The 17,862-nt window shown below is 39.6% G+C and overlaps 2 protein-coding genes across 2 annotated transcripts; one reads left to right on the top strand and one right to left on the bottom strand.

Annotated features, from left to right (window-relative positions):
* Positions 1 to 3,981, top strand: LOC129272147 (uncharacterized protein K02A2.6-like). Its single transcript, XM_064112131.1, has one exon. It carries the CDS (start codon positions 1 to 3, stop codon positions 3,979 to 3,981), a length of 3,981 nt encoding a protein of 1,326 aa, XP_063968201.1.
* Positions 3,982 to 4,076: 95 nt separating this feature from the next.
* Positions 4,077 to 16,745, bottom strand: LOC129279995 (uncharacterized). Its single transcript, XM_064112369.1, has 6 exons — positions 16,392 to 16,745; positions 15,088 to 15,175; positions 14,117 to 14,159; positions 11,455 to 11,560; positions 7,616 to 7,696; positions 4,077 to 7,239 (listed from the first exon to the last, which is right to left on the bottom strand). Exons 2-6 carry the CDS (start codon positions 15,137 to 15,139, stop codon positions 7,105 to 7,107), a joined length of 417 nt encoding a protein of 138 aa, XP_063968439.1. The 5' UTR covers positions 15,140 to 15,175; positions 16,392 to 16,745; the 3' UTR covers positions 4,077 to 7,104.
* Positions 16,746 to 17,862: the final 1,117 nt, after the last annotated feature.

Below are 17,862 nucleotides of genomic sequence, written 5' to 3'. Positions count from 1 at the left end.
ATGGCTGGAATAGGTCTTGTAGCACCTAACCCATTCCTAGCAACCCCAGGAGAACCTCCTGTGCCTTGGTCACGATGGATTTTGAGCTTCAAAACGTATTTGACTGCAAGCGGGTTGGACACAGCGGAGATACCCGACCTCCGCCGCCGCGCAATCCTGATCCACTGTTTGGGCGCAGAGGGGCAGCGGATCTTCGGACAGCTGGAAGTGTCTACTACCGGTACGTACGATAAAGCTGTTGATGAACTTGAGAAATATTTTGGGCCAAAAACAAGTGTGATGATTGAACGATATCGTTTCCGACAGAGAGTACAAGGTCATGGGGAGCCAGTAAAACAATATGTGGCAGCCATAACCGAACTGGCATCCAAGTGCAAGTTTGGCACCTTAAACGATGAACTGGTTAGAGATCAACTAATCGAAAAGACGTCTATTCCCCGTATTAGAGAACGTCTGTTAATGGAGGATGACGGTCTGACACTTAAGAAGGCGCTCGATCTAGCGATCCAGATCGAAGCCGCAATGCTGGACGCCAAGCTCCTCAAACAACACGATGTGACTGTGAGTGCCAGTACAGGACATAGTCATACTGCACATCAGGCAACTCCAGTACAGAACATCAAACGACCATATCATAACAAAGCCCGCTCTAACCATGCTAACTTGAAGTCGTGTTCGAACTGCGGACGGACACACCCTCTGAAAGCGTGTCCAGCGTTTGGAAAACGTTGCAATTCGTGCTCGAAGATGAACCATTTCTCTAGCGTATGCAGATCTACCAAGAAAAGTGCATCTTCAGTTCGACATGTTGATGAACCAATAGAGGGCGACATAGCAAGCAGCGTGTTCACACTCTCAGACCGGATTTCTTCAGCAAATTCAGGTCAGTTCAAAGAATGTGAAGTGCAGATTGCTGGTACTAACCTCTCTTTGATGATTGATGTGGGGGCCAAAGTGTCAATTCTTAGTGATAAACTGTATCATCGACATTTCTCACATTGTAGCCTGTCATCGACATCGAGCAAGCTCATAGCATATGGTGAACCACCTACACTGATTTCCGTTCTGGGCACGGTTGAGCTTCCTGTCGGGTACAAGGATGTACATCTCGACAGCTTTACGTTCTACATAGCGAAGGGCGAGAGCCTTATGGGAGTCAATCTGTTCGACGCCCTAGGATTTCAGATGAACGACCACACTGGTGAACGCATTCGGCTCATAGACAATGCGTATAGAGAACGCTATGCTGCACTTTTCAACGAGTTTGGTAAATGCAAAGGATATTGCCATGCACCAAGGGTGGATTCCTCAGTCCCACCTACTGCACAGAGTCTCCGTCGACTTCCGTTAGCTGTCAGGGATGAAGTCTCAAAGGAACTTCATAGGCTTGAATCCGATGGCATCATCGAACGCATCGATTCATCCCCGTGGGTGTCTAATCTGGTCATCGCACGCCGTAAGAATGGAGATCTTAGACTTTGTGTAGATTTGAGGGCAGTCAACAAGGCAATCATTCCGGATAAGTATCCACTTCCTACTATGAATGAACTTTCAGCTTCATTCCACGGAGCTAAAGTTTTCTCTAAACTAGACATGAGACGTAGCTGTCTCCAGGTTCCGCTAGCAGAGCAGAGCCGCCATCTCACTGCATTCAACACACACATAGGCATGTTTCAGTATCGCCGTATGCCCTATGGACTGAATTCAGCACCTAGCGCGTTCCAGAAAATCGTTTCTTCAGTTCTAGCTGGAATCGAGGGCACGTTGAATCTCCTTGATGATGTGGTAGTCTTCGGAGAGGACAAGGCTCAGCACGATCAACGATTAGCAGAAGTCATGACGCGCCTCGCCAAGCATAACTTGACGCTCAACGAGGCCAAGTGCACGTTCGCTGCTTCGGACATTGATTTTCTGGGATATCATGTCACTGCAAGTGGTCTGACGCCTACACTCGACAACGTTGCAGCTATCCGAACACTCCCAGCCCCAACAAATGTGAAGGAGCTAGCCTCATTCTTGGGAACAACGAACTTCTACCGCAAATTCGTGCCACAATACGCAGAAATCGCAGAACCTCTGCAGAAGCTTCTCCGGAAGGACGCGCTTTGGGAATGGCACAACGCACAAGAGACCGCATTCAACACGCTCAAAGGAAGAATCGCAGAGCCGCCAGTTCTCGCTCACTTCACTCCAAGCGCTGAAACGTACGTGACTACAGACGCGTCAGCGTTCGCTATCGGAGCAGTGTTATCGCAAACGATCGACAGCAGTGTACGTCCGGTCGCATTCGCATCTCGAGCGTTGTCGGACACAGAGCGAAAGTATTCTACAGGAGAACGCGAAGCTCTCGCATGCATCTATGCCTGCGAACACTGGCATATGTACCTCTACGGTCGCAAGTTCACACTTCGTACTGACCATCAAGCCTTAACAACCTTGTTGAGCACTTCAGGATCTGGACACCGCCCACTCCGCATCTACAGATGGTCAGATCGACTGCACCAATATGATTTCAAGGTCGAATATCTCGCGGGTTCACGCAACCGAGTAGCAGATATGCTTAGCCGTACACCGAACGCGAATAGCAATCGCGATAGCCATGCAAGAAGCGACATCGAAGACGACGTCGAAGACTACGTTCTTATGGTGATCTCTCACGTGACCGCAAAGCTTGTGACGCGTGAGCAGCTGAAAACAGAGTCAGCCGCAGATGCAACTCTACAGAAGGTCTGTCATTATCTCCAAACAGCATGGCCTAGAGAGATTTCCGAAGACCTCGTTCCATATCATCGTGTTCGCAATGAGCTAGCTATCTTCGACGACACGTGTATAGCCCGTGGCACCCGAGCGGTAATCCCGAAATCGCTTCAACATCGTGTGTTACAAACCGCACATGAAAGTCATCCAGGTGTGGTGAAGATGAAGCAACGATGTCGCGAAGCAATCTGGTGGCCAGCGATCGATCGACGCGTAGAAGATCTCGTCAGATCTTGTGTAGCGTGTACTCTCAGCGAGAAAACTCAACCGCGGCCAGCACCACTGCAGCCGACCCCATGGCCGAAGAAGCCATGGCAGCAACTTCAAGTCGACATCTTTGGGGAAGTCCAAGCCGCTCCTCTAAGTCAGCGATTTTTGTTAGTTGTACACGACCTCCATAGCAAGTGGCCTGAGATAGCAGCAACAAGCTCAGTCACTACGACATCAGTCATTAGCATCTTGGAGAAGATGTTTACCAAGTGGGGTCTTCCAGAATCTATCACCACGGACAATGGACCACAGTTCACGTCTGAACAGTTCGAAGAATTCCTAGCCGTTAATGGAATTCAACATCGCCTCACAACTCGCTACAACCCTCAACGCAATGGCGGCGTAGAGCGTTTCAACCGGGTAATCAAGGAGAGCTTGAAAGCGAATCTCGCAGATGGAATGACCTTCGATAAGGCCATCCAGACCCTACTACGCACGTATCGCTCAACACCTCATTCGCTAACCGGAAAGACTCCAGCAGAGTTGATGTTGGGACGGAACCTCCGTATGCCATTCAACATCCTGAAACCACCGGTTTCAGAGCCTGCAAGCACACAGGCTGAAGCGAGAGAGATTGAGAGGAAACAGCAAAGCATGAAAGCGTACACTGACAAACGCAGACGAGCAATCACACCGAAATTCGCTATCGGTGACTGGGTTCGTGTAAAGCGTCCAAATCGCAAGCACAAGCTAGCTTCGGGGGTATCGAAACCCAAACAGATCGTGAAGAAGCTCGGCTCGAATGCATTTGTACTAGATGACGGAACGCGATGGAACACCAGACGCCTTATCGCGAGCAAGCCAGGCAACATGAATGAAAGCGATTGGGAAGACACCTTTCCATTCCCTACAAGCACTGAAGATCAAGAGCAACAGCGAGCAGAACCGCGAACTGTTCGTCGTTCTCAGCGTCTAAGGAGACGACCTGGATATCTACGAGATTACAGATCTTAAATCCTTAGAGCCGACAAGTATTGAGCATAGAAATTAAAAAACTGGAACGTTTAAGTTTTGGACTCATATGAAACAATTGCTCAATATAGGCTAATAAAATTTCAGGCTTGTTGTTAATAAACAAGTTTTATTTTCTGGACTCATAAACTTTTGAACTCATATCTGGACTTAGTTATATAACATTATTCATCTCTTTAAAGGAGGGAAATATGTTGTGTTTGTAAGACTGTGCTAACAGTCAACGTCGAGGGCTCAATCCCCTTTATGTACACATGATCTCGGAATATGATCGGACATCTTGGAATAGATTAAATCATCTCAACTTCTAAATTCATTGTATCTAGTTTTATGTCTCTGAGTTCCTAAATACTACAGACACGAAAGAGAATATATTAACAAGAATATTGATATACACTGTACTTCATGGCAGCATTAACGTCTTAATTTGCTTACATATGTAATACACTGAAAAGGTCATTTTCTTACCATACTGTACGAGACAGATCGAGAAAAGAAACATTTACATGTATTTGTCCCATCTGTAACAAATATGTCCTATCATTATGTCCCATCAGTCACAATGGAAAGGGTGTACATTCTTATTCTAACCGTTCATTTTTCATCTGTTTGCTAAATATTTATGATTGTAATTGTTTATTGATTATTTTGTACTTATTTGACTACAGTTCTTAAAGATTGCTGACAAGTTAGGAAGATTTTATTTTGGTTAATGTTCCCTTTATATACATGAAGTGCATGAAAATATGTTTCTGCCCTTTGTTGAATTTATTTCTGACACAATGGCATGAATTATTAAAGGTGTCATCTTATAAGGGAATATTTCTTCATGCTGAAATTAAGTTTGACTTAAAAAGTCATTGAGAGGAAATGTAAATTCCATGAAATGAGATAGGGTCCCATCAGTCACATTCACTTGTCCCATAAGTCACACACGACTGCATACAACTACTGAAACAAATGAAATGAATCAAGTCCAATTCAAGTACTGTTAGTGAGCACTATCACTGGTTAATCTCCAAGCCCAAATCTAAAAACATTGTCATAAAACTGAGATAGATATGGCACTTTGAACAAAAGAGCTCAATTTGTGTGGTCCATCGACGTCCCATAAGTCACAATGACATTTCTGAAGATATAGCACCCTATGCAACCAAGCTGAAAGCATAAATTTTTGTATATATAGTAAGTTTCAGTATTATTCTTACAGTTTAATAAAGTAAATCCATGTTTGTGCAGTTACTATTTCAGATATGCACTTCAGTTATGTGGAAAAAAGTATCAAATGTCCCAGAAGTCACAATGGAATTGACCTTTTGCATAAATAAGCATTAAAAAATGTTCGAGCCAAAATTTCAAAATTCTGTGTAGAAGTTTGGTGAACCTCATGAAGCTCTACCAAATGGAAGCAAAAATTCAAAATCTGTCAACAAATAAAGAAGCATTTTTTGTGAATTTTGAAAAATGCCCATAAATTAGCATATTTAATGAGTTTCAAAATTCTGTGTAGAAATTTTGAATCCCCCACCTAGTGCTATCATATAAAGCAAACATAATTGAAATCGGACTTGAAATGGCGAATAAGCATTTTGAAGTTGTGGACGGACGACAGACGCCACGCCACGGCATAAGCTCATCTGGCCCAGAGCTAAAAATGGTGATTATTTGTGGGTGTTATACATTCAGGGGAATGGTGTTATTTCATTTGTGGATAAGTGTTTTAGATTTGTGTGTCTTCTTTTACTTGTGGGCATTGTTTGACATTATTGGGTGCAACAGGGGAAAGTCCCGATTCCACCCCCTATTAAAGTCTTAGCTGACTCAGGCACTTGCAAAGAAAATAAGCATGCATGTAAAACTGAAAAGTTATTTTTTGAAAAATGTGAAAGTAATATGTAAGTTATGCTTATTTAAATATATAACCTAATAAAAAATTAAATAAACTAAAACTAACTATAGGGGAAGAAGAGTCAGATAAAATATACTTTAAAAAAAAACCCGAATATGAACATATTATGTAAATTTAGCTGAAAACACAATTTGCATACAGTAGAATTATTCTGACATAAGCTGATGAAATGTTGCATAACTTGAGAACCACATGCATGGACACTGCAAGTTTGGTCTCAAAAGTTAACGTAAGAGTCGTACTCGTAGACTCTAAAAAGTCATGCGACAAAGGCCTTTGAAGGATGGACTTTCCTTATAAAAGAATTCCACTCATATGTTTGGGATGAATGATTACATTCATGCTCATGCTTTCATGCAATGTGCACAATAAGGAGGAGGGAACTGACCAATATTATGTGGTCTCTCACTGACTGCATGATAGCTAGTTTGAAAAAATACATTTTCAAATATATATGGTTAATTCAGAGAATAATCTAGCATATGATATAATTAAGTTCTATTGAGGAAATAATAGATTTTGAGAGGAAAGTACATGTACTTGCTTTACTACTGTACTTGGTAAAATAATTATTGCAGTATGAGAGTATCGAGTAGTGAATGAGGGTGTTTTCATACTGACGAAGTGGAGTTACACCGGAGTCCAGAAGGAGTTACTCCACTTTGGAGGGCAGTATGAAAATTCTAGGATTATTTCGATCCGGATTCAAAGCAGAGTACTCAACCCACTTCGAGAAGAGGGTTACTAACAGAGTTTGTCCGCACCGTAAGTATCCCTTTCTCGCGTGTAACTTCATTAATTTCCGTTGGGGAAGATTCGTGCGCCACATACATGGCGCGAACTCGCTTGGAAACCACGGAAAATGATTGGGGATACACCGCTGTAGAGCTTGCCCATTTGAAAGGGGGTGTCTGTCCGCATTACAAGCATATCAACTCAATCTGGAATTACTCCGCAGAAACTCCACTTTGCCTTCAGTATGAAAACATTCTGTGTTACTATTCAAGTGGGTTTATATCACAAGACTACACTGCTATTAATGTTGCATTATGGGTCAGGAACCTTGCCAGATATGAATAGTTGAGGACTTAAGGTGGAGCTACTGTGGCTGCTGGTGTTATGTCCACCCTTTAGGTCTCCATCACAGATCGCACGGCCGCAACAAAAATTTGCATGATGGGAGAAACTAAAATAATCTAGGCGGTTGCATATGTAGACATCACTAAATTCATATATAAAACTCTCAAAAATAGGTGATCCATACCTTTTCCTAGAGATGTGCCAAATGCATGTCCAATTAGCATCAATATCACCCACAGTACCAGATGAATCTGAAGAACACAAATGCACACAAAACCTACCATAAACCGCTCTAAACATGACAACTTAGTTTGTTAGTTCACCACACTATTTCTAAAATTCAATAGCATATTTCATGAAATCATAGGTAGTGAAAGTGCAGAAAATAAATAATGTGTTTAGTTTCATCTGTTTCATAAAACATGTTAACATATTAGCATTAATATCACAATAAAAAGAACTACACGTATGGCAAAAAATAAAATATTAGTATAGAATGTGAAACACATTCACACCTTTGTCATCTTGATAGAGTAACAAGACCTTTGGGGAAAAAACTACTCTTTTGTGCAAAAAACGTGTGTAAAGTCATAATTTTAAAGATTATAGGATTACACATGTACATACCTTGGATATCAGACCAGGGAACCGACCATGGGAAAAACCAACAGACCTTTTCATCCAACCAAGCAAGGATGCTTTAAATGGCTGAAGTAAACAAAAAAAAAGATAATTTTACCTATGATTTTGAAACATAAAATCTAACATAGGCATAAAAAATCTTTTCATAAACTACATGTAGCACATTAATGATGTGGTGCTCATCCAGCATCTTGCAACAAAATTTTAAATTGTTAAATTTCAGCCCAGTTGACACTGTAGTAAATTACATTGGTGACATAAATTGAGGAAACAGAATTGAAATTGATCAAGAAATGACAGAGAAGAAGCAATTTTTGTGATTTATGAATAAATTTTTTGTATAAATTAGAATAATTTTCTTATAAAGATTTCTCAAAACTGTGAAAAATCTTGGTGAACCTCATGCAGCTCTCAGATGGAAAAAAAAAAGGTCAACAAATAAATACATGTAAGCATTTTTTGTGAGTTTTGAAAAATATGCATAAATATTAAAGCATATTTAATAAATTCTGTGTAGAAGTTTTGCATCCCTACCTAGAGCTATCATATAGAGCAAACAGAATTTAAATTGATCAATAAATGAAGGAGAAAAAACATTTTTGTGATTTATGAATGAATATCGCATACTGGCATAAATAATATTTGAAGTCAAAATTTCAAAATTCTGTGTGGAAGTTTGGTGACCCTCATGTAGCTCTACAAGATGGATGAAAAAAAAAATCAAAATTGGTCAACAAATAAAGAAAAAGCATTTTTTGTGATAATGAATAAATTTTGCATAAATTAGCATAAATAATTTTATAGTCAAAATTTCAAAATTCTGTTAAGAAATTTGGTGAACCTCATGAAGCGCTAACAGATTGAACAAAAAATCAAAATCGGTCAACAAAAATTAAAGGAGAAGCATTTTTTGTGAAATTTGAAAAATATGCATACATGTAAAATTAGCATAATTAATGAGTTTCAAAATTCTGTGTAGAAGTTTTGAATCCCCCACCTTCATGTAGTGCTATCATATAAAGCAAAAGAATTGAAATGACTATGAAGAAGCATTTTGAAATTGTGGACAACAGACCACAGACACCACGCCATGGCATAAGCTAATTCAATTCAACTCGATTTCATTTTATTGTCCACATGCATGGAAATTAATTTTGCTCACATTATAAAACATAAAACATGATGATCTAGACCCAATTCCACACTGTTTTTTCGAATTGTCGGTAATTTGAGCAAGAGCTTATATTTTACTTTAGTATTTCATTTATTTATTTTTGCAGATATCGGGTCAGGGAGCATGCGCAGTTCAACGTTGAGGGAACATATCGAGCATGAGCATGCGCAGTTCTCCCCATGAAAGTATATCAAAAAATATACGAAGCTGGAAGAAAACTATACGGAGCTACTTACAGCGATGTACTTTCCTATTGAAATTATACTTTGTCACATGATCGCGAATTGACCAATCATTTATCTAGAATACTCATGAATATTCATTAGAGGGATATAAAAAACAAAACATGAGAAAGTGTGGAAAATATTGGTCTGTCATCAAAGAAGAAAGAATCATGAGAGATTCTTATTTTTTTTATTTTGTAACATAACATGCAAATAGATCCCTAACATGTATATTTCATGTATCTATAAAGTAATTTCCACATCATTATAATGTCTATCAATTTGCTTTGGTAAAGGTTTAATTACATTATATTGGATGGCTCGGAATGGAATACCAGAAATATTCCAAGAGTTTGGGCAAATATTCTACGAATCGCAAATGAGTGGAATATTGGCCCTAATGAGTGGCATATTTCTGGTATTCCATGAAATAAAGCCATCCAATATAATCATTATCATCTATCCCCCCCCCCCCAAAAAAAAGGGCAAAATTTGACTGAACGAGTCATGTCATCACTTACTACATAAGGCACCATCACTTTAAAATATTAAATTTGGTCATTGACATGCAACTCGCAAATATTTCATAATGACGTCATTGAGCGCCATTTTTATCCATGCTGCACAATGCATTGCTCTCATTGTTGTACGCGTTGTATATTTCACGCCTTCGCGCACGCGCCTAAAACTGTTATTTGCTCTCAAATTCAATAGCAAATTGCATCAGGATGCTGGATCTGATGCTGCACGGGCAATTGATGCAGACTAGGCTTGGGCATCAGAGCCGAGTAATCGAGTCTACCCGATTCTTGTCACCAGAGTCGAGGAGTCGACCCCCATTCTTTCAAGGCCCATTACTCGAGCCTGAGGGATCCACTCTACAAGAGAACCGATTCTGTTTTACAACAACACATAAATGCCCTGTTGAAGGGAATTCCCGACTTAGTTTACAGTTGCAAGCTAAAATCATTTTATGGAAATCTAATACACAAGTTAGTTTAGTGTGTAGTTGTGCCAGACCATGGCTCTCTAGACCTATTAGTGTCCTATAGGGGCTGTGCAAGCAGACTAATCCAAACAGAACACTCTGGCTTCTCTTATCTACTGACCACATAATTGCCCCCTCGAGATCACTTTCAAGGTTTCAACACCAAACAAGAAACCCCAAAGTTTGGTTTGAAAAAGAGAAATAGGGCCGTCTGCACCATCCCGAGTTTTCAAATTAGCGCGCTATTTCTGATCCGGCAAATTATCCCGATCTGAAAAATCTCGAGATAGTTTGCAGTGGAGACGCAATTATCGCGCTAGTTTGTAGGATTAATCTTGAGATTGCAATCCCAAGTCAACTCGGGTTTATTTGCAAAATAGCGCGCTATTTTACGAATTATCCCGCTAATTCGTAGGTGCAGACACACTCGAGATTGGACTCGGGGTAATTTATTCATGACGTCAGTCCATAATGCAATTCGCGTTCCACTTCCGCCTTGGTCAAAACATAAACACGTGCGAAAGTCAACTTTATACATGCGAATAGCGTTCATCAATTGCCTAATCAGCAACGATGGTGTCCCACCAGTGAGTGGATTTTGGGAGAGACCAGACCGAAGGGGGAGGCGCTCATCGACGATGGTCATATTAAATAACAACACTGACAGCAGTGTCGTCTTATTCCTTCGCAAAATGTGAGCAAATAGCATTTCTTTCCTCCTTCTCTCTCTCTCTCTGTCGTTGCCTCCTACTCCGCCATCATATTTAACGAAGAATACATCACTTCTTCACTCGCTGAGCTGAGAGGATTGTTGCATAACACCGGTCGAATTCGGCGAAAGTGCTAGTGAAAGGAGTACATTGCTTGCATATCACGGGAAGTTATTCAAAAGCGCGGGCCGTTGAAACTCCAAGATCCGAAAGTGCGCATGCTCGGAATATCGGGTTTGTTGCCTCGCTCGAGCAGGAATCGCTGTCTTGCGATGGTGCAGACGGGGTTTCTTGAATCTCGAGATTAATCGCGAAGTGGGCCGATCGGGCTAAAATCTCGAGATTGAGCAAACTCGGGATGGTGCAGCACCGCCTAAAGAGAAGAAAGGAGTGGGCTAAATAGAAAGAGGAAGGGAGAGAGAGTGAGAGGGGATATCCTGCTAGTGTACACAGTAGCTCCATTCACTTTATGGACATGAAAAGAGCTCTGCATGTATCTCATAATTCACTAGTGTGTTAAGTGATTGTGGAGTAGACTCCTCTCAGAACCGAAGCCTTAGGTCAGAGCCGGAGTCGGTTCTGGGAAAGGTGGGAATCGCCCAAGCCTAATGCAGACCAAAGTACGCATTTTTAATGCATCGCTAAAACACTTTATAGATGATTACAATGTATATTGCACTTTCATTGCAACACAATTTTCATTGATGTGTAATGAACAAAAAATTTACCGATTCATCTGTATCAGATCCCACATATTCAGAATGAGTCTCCTCATTGTCAGAATAACCAAGACCAGCATTTAAAGAAGATGTATTATGAACCCCTCCTGCAGACCTGGATGGTAGTGAAAAAAGTGGAGAAAATGTTTAAAAAGCAAAAATGTTAATATCATACAATAATATTAATAACATCAATACCGTAAGTACCCCTGCAAGTTGAAACCGTTAATGCACAGTGAAGAAAACAACTCATATCGGTAAAGGGTTTGCATGGTGATAAGACTAGGTAAGGAGGTCTGCGAATGCCCTACATGAATTTAGACCCTGAAAGCGACCGTTTTGTTATTGGTTAAAAATTCTGTAGAAATGGGAGGTGTACATGTACATGTAGTACTGCAAATTGAATGCCAACTATAGTAATTTATTCGCTGGAAACAAGTTAGAAGAATAGTTTGACACCACGTTTAAGGAAAAGATGTTACATGAGAGAAGCGGTATATTTTGCACTGCCATGTCAGGAAACCATTTTGCATATGAGTCCTGCATTTCCTCTGTGAACCATGTTCACATGAGCATGACGATGCTATGATATGGGTAAAAAAACGTGAGCAATTTCTGAAGGCAAGAAAAGTGTGCATAAAGCACAAGCAAGGGTTATGCGTACAAAATAAAGCAATTGCTCTAAAGGCTGATTTTTTTTTTCATCTGACCCATTGAGTTCAAAATCTGAACTTTTGGTTTTAATAGTCTTTTGACTCTATTACCTTTGCGTATTGACCTGGAATTTCATTCATCTATTTGCAGAAACTTGATAACCATTACTTTTGCAAGTTTTATGCAAAATTACATATATGGAACTGAACTTTCGATATTATCTTCATCTATCAAAGTCATAACCATTTAATTTTCAATGTTGATCACGCTTCTCTCGGGAAAAACGGCACCCATATCTGGCTTTAATCAAACTGTTACTTGTATATGCAGGAGAGATAAAATACTCTGCTGCTAGGAAAGGAGTTAATTTGCATTAATAATTGCACTTTGTCAATTTTTTCATACAAGGTTAAAATATGTATTGAACTATGACATCAGTATGAATGAGATTTAACTTAATTTAACTTTATTCAAAGAGGAATTTAAAATTCCTCTGAATACATACATACACTGTACAATTTTGAAATATTTTATCCATTCTGCTACATGTACATTTTACAATACAAGTGGTTGAACAACATTTAGATGCATCCGTCACAACTAATTTGCTGAGCTCCTGCAGCACAGATGACTAGTGCATAAAAGAAGTAGTGCCACCATGGAGATGCAGCGCTTTGATTTGCACGTTTGTGTGCTGGTCTGCGAGGTGATTACTCAAAGATGCAATTGGGAACTTGATACAATCGCCTCACATAGTGTGTGCTGGACTTAATGGAGAACAATGAGCTAGAAAAAGCTCCATGGAATGAGGGGAAAATAGCTTTACAAACATGATGGGAATGTTTCACCAACATCTTTATGTATAGATCAAAACTAGTCATCAGATTTAAAAAAAAATTCCTTTATTTTGATTGGGCTGGGAAGCACTACAGTGCGTATCAAAAAAAGGTTTACACTTTGAAAAAGCCCTGGGAATTAAAAAATATACAATATGTGAGTAATTTTTTCACATACAATCTTGGGTTTGGGTCTCATCTATCCAATGAAAGTAAAAGTTTTGACAGAATGTTACACTTGAGTGAGCACTGTCCATTTTTGTAAAGCTCGCAGAAATCTGTTTGCGCAGAAATGCTTGTTTTCAAGCTGTGTCAAGGGGAAAGGGCTGAATCAAACTTACCCTGCGAAACATTTCTCATACATTTCCCTTGCACTTTTAGTCAATTGAAATAAAACGGATACATTCAAACATTTTGTAACGATTTTGCCACCCAAATTGAAATTTCAACACTTAGTAAGCACAACCTATACCCTTTTGTGGCAGCAGGATCTGAGGATATAACCGAATCTGAACAAAATTTTATATTAAACATCTCCAGCATTTTTTCACTAAGTTTTTATCATTTAAAGTGGGTTTACATTTCATTTTTCATTTTATACTTGTTTTTACACACTTTTCCCAAGCTTGACAATGATTAACAAAACGAAAATCAAGCCTAAGCCATTTCATGTAAATTACAGCTCAGTGTAAAGCAAATATTGTCACCATGGCCTCGGTGTGTGGGGGAGTGGGGTGGGGCGCAATGCACTCCTTGAAGTGTTTTTATTTAGGCAAGGAAACAAGTTCAAAATGTAAAAGATATCTACAAATCAATTTTACTAGCTAAATCCCACATGTTCTTCATGATTAAGGTCTACTTTTATTCACATAACTATTTAAACGTTTTGCGCAAATCATTTTTCATTAACTTTTCAAAAGTGGTGCTCACTCAAGCGGAAATATTTTTCGACAGTTACATGTACATCGTCATTTGCTTAAATGGATCTGTACCAATGTTAAAATGTGGAAAAATCTTCAGGATATTACAAATAATATTACAGGATTTTTTCTAAGTGTAAACTTTTTTGATACACACTGTAGTATAGGCTATGATTACTACATAACTGTCAGATAAAACAGTTTTATTAAACAATAAGAAATCATTTATAATGAGTAATCCATTCTATTCATGTCACATACCTCAGTCTTGTGTCTCTGATGAGATCAGTGCCTGGACTTGAATCTAAAGGAAACAAAGAAAGGTAGAAGAAAAAAATCTCCTCTTGAGGACAGGGCCATCCCAACAAAATAAATCTGATTTTAATAATAAAAAAGAAAACAGTTAACATTTTCATCGAAATTGGATGCAAAAAATGAGGAAATTTACAACATATTCAAGTTTTGCCCACTTTCACAAAACAGTGAAAAACTGGCATACAAATTTAGGAACGAACGATGTCACCCTCTCACCATTCCTTTGTATTTTTCAATAATAAATATGAAATACTATATTTTAATATTCTGTAAAACAAAGATTGATTCCTCCCTGAAAATTTTGAATTGCCATTTGGGATTTTTGTTTTTTTGTTTGACCTTGTGCCCCCCAAACTATCAGACCAATACTGCACTAGAGACCATACACTCATACATTTCCTGTGTATGCTCGGACCAAATTTGAAGATGGTCTGTCAGAAGCTTCTTTAGAGAAGGAAAACGAGTCAAACGATAACTAAAATGAAGAAATGACTCTGACAAACACCTATTTTGTAGAGGCATTAGGCCTATTTACATGAAAAAGACCCACTCATGCATTTTATTCCAGGAATTTTTTTTTGATGAATTGATAGCAATTTGATCACTTGCAAAATAAGTGTCTTTTAAGCCTAATCAGAGTTGGGGCGGGGAGGGAGGGGGGGGGGGGGGGTTCAAAAGAGGGGTAAGTGCATGACCTCAAAGTCATAAAGTACATTGAACACATATCCTGGTTCATGAATATGCAGAAGCATAAAAAATAAAAAATAAAAATCTGCCTGAACTCCATTGACTGTATCCAGTAGAGTGCCATTCTGGCATAAGGTAAAAAAAATCCTCCACTGCCCAGTTGATCCACTACATGGCACTACTTTAACATTAACACACTCCTACTACATGTATGAATTCTCGATCCTTACCCTCTACGTGGGCAATCCCACTTCCTCCTGCCTCTGAACTGTCAGAATACATTTCTAGAATTTTCTAGGTAGGCTTCTTAAAAAAGCACTAGATAAAGAGATTGGAAAGAAAGTAGTGACAAAAATAGTAATGAATACAATAAAAACTTAAAGGAGAATGAAACCCTTGAAACCAGCTGAATCCATATCAAAGAGAAAAATCAAAGAAACATATTGTAGAAAGTTTGAGGAAGATTGAATGAATAATAAGAAAGTTATGAGCATTTGAATATTGAGATCACTAATGCCATGTAGATCCTCCCATTGGCAATGCGACCAAGATCTGTGATGTCACACACGTACAACTCCCTCATTACTTTAGTACTTATTTCACTTATATTCTCACTTTTATAGAGTCTATCACAAGGTGAGGTGTTCTCATTATGAGAGGACAAGTACAGAGGTTTCACAACATTATATCATTGATGAATCGTTTGTCATATGATTAGAATGAGCAAAAAGAGATGTTTTGGGGTATATTTTCAGTGTCCTAAATAAAGGGGAGAGTTGTTCATCTTTGACATCATAGATCTTGGTCGCATTGCCAATGGGAGGATCTCCATAGCATTAGTGATCTCGACATTCAAATGCTCATAAGTCTTCTATTGCTAGTCCTATTTTACTCAAACTTTTGTTGATCTTATTCTTTGATTTTTCTGCTTTCACAAAAGCTAACTTGCTCCAAGAGTTTCATTCTCCTTTAAAGTACATGCACAGTGCACAGGGTCTATACAGTAAATTAATTAAAATTTGAAAAGTAGATCTAAATATGAACTGACAATGATAACACGATCGTGCTTGGCTGGCACATTCATATACTCGAGCTTGATTATGACGAACGATCGACAAACCCGACACAGTCACTGGGTTTTGGAAATAAAAATTTTATATTTTCCTGCATATATTTTGTGAAGCTGGTACTGGTAAGCTGATTATACAGAGGTCTTTATTTACATTCTACACTACAGTTTGCCCATTTGCGTGAAATCGAAAAGGGTGAGGTAGCTCACTCTTTCCTTTCTGAGGCAGTGCCTCATATATTCTAACTTGTTTCTGCCATGTGCAATGTACTACTAGTACTACTACTATAGTATACTGTACTTGCACAGAACAAGGGCGTTGTCATGGTTGTGTACCGGTACGTCCAGTGAGAAATTCTTGGATCCATTTAAGTAATTTTAATAGAAAGCAGAAAAGGGCTCAAAATCAACAAGTCATATCTAAGTTATCTAAGAAATGTAGCAGGGAAATTTTAAGATACATACCAATTTTGGCTTTATTATTCCGTCGAATTGTACTACTACAAAGTACAAGTACCGGTACCGGTATAAGTAGCGCATCTAATTTTGTTTGAAGGAGAGCAGCAATAGCAGGTCCACTTTGATCGATGAACAGGGAGCAAAACTGAAATAAACTACTACGGTATACCGTATATATACGGTACCGGTACACGTGCACGTACAACAACTGTACGGCGGCGTTATGGCAGGGTACGGTATCTGTCGACGTCGACAATGCAATGAACAATTGTCCATAGACTGTGTACACAACGGATAGATCGTCTCCCGCGCGCTCAGCGATTCGGAGACGGTCGATCCGAAACCATATAGACAAATAAATACGAAACCCGGAACGCGCGCCAATTGACTTTGTGCACGTTGCGAAATTCAAACGAACACGATGATGACATACCGGTACAGAACTTTGGGAATTCCCCGTTACGCCATAGATGGATATGGAGAACTCCCCGGACTAGTCGGTAGGACCGGCAGGAAGTTGGTTGGATGTTCGATATTCGATATTCAAACTGTGAAGTTGGTTCGATATTCAGGTTCGATATTCAAACGCGTGTGAATTTGGTTGATTTTCGGTATTCAAAAATTAGGGGTTTTGAAAGCTAAATAGGGGGTTTAACACGTCTTTGGTTTAACAGGTGCAGCACGTCTCGGGCAACCATAAATCCACTGGCTTGCCCTGGTACGAGGACATTTAAGGGACAATGTCAGTAAATATAAGGGCATGAAATTTTGATTTTTTTTTTTCGAGGGGCCCCTAGGGTTATCCCGACGGCCTAGAAGCTAGGGTAACCACGTATCCTAACTTGTAGAACTCGACTCGGGCAACCAGATAAACACTAGCTTGACCCGGCGCATGCACATTTAGGGGGCTCAAATTAACAAAATTAAAGGGAATAAAGGGCTATTTAGAGCATTATTTAAATTTAAAAAAGTATTTTTTTCAAGGGGCCGGCCCCAGGGATATCCCGACGGCCTAGCCAGGGTAACCACGTATCCTAACTTGTAGAACTCGACTCGGGCAACCAGATAAACACTAGCTTGACCCGGCGCATGCACATTTAGGGGGCTCAAATTAACAAAATTAAAGGGAATAAAGGGCTATTTAGAGCATTATTTTAATTTAAAAAAAGTATTTTTTTCAAGGGGCCCCCAGGGATATCCCGACGGCCTAGCCAGGGTAACCACGTATCCTAACTTGTAGAACTCCACTCGGGCAACCAGATAAACACTAGCTTGACCCGGCGCATGCACATTTAAGGGGCTCAAATTAACAAAATTAAAGGGAATAAAGGGCTATTTAGAGCATTATTTTAATTTAAAAAAAGTATTTTTTTCAAGGGGCCCCCAGGGATATCCCGACGGCCTAGCCAGGGTAACCACGTATCCTAACTTGTAGAACTCGACTCGGGCAACCAGATAAACACTAGCTTGACCCGGC

Source organism: Lytechinus pictus, chromosome 17 (genome assembly GCF_037042905.1).
Source record: "Lytechinus pictus isolate F3 Inbred chromosome 17, Lp3.0, whole genome shotgun sequence".
NCBI lineage: Eukaryota > Metazoa > Echinodermata > Echinoidea > Temnopleuroida > Toxopneustidae > Lytechinus > Lytechinus pictus.
Note: the sequence above shows the minus strand (reverse complement) of the source record. Positions and strands in the feature narration are given on the sequence as shown.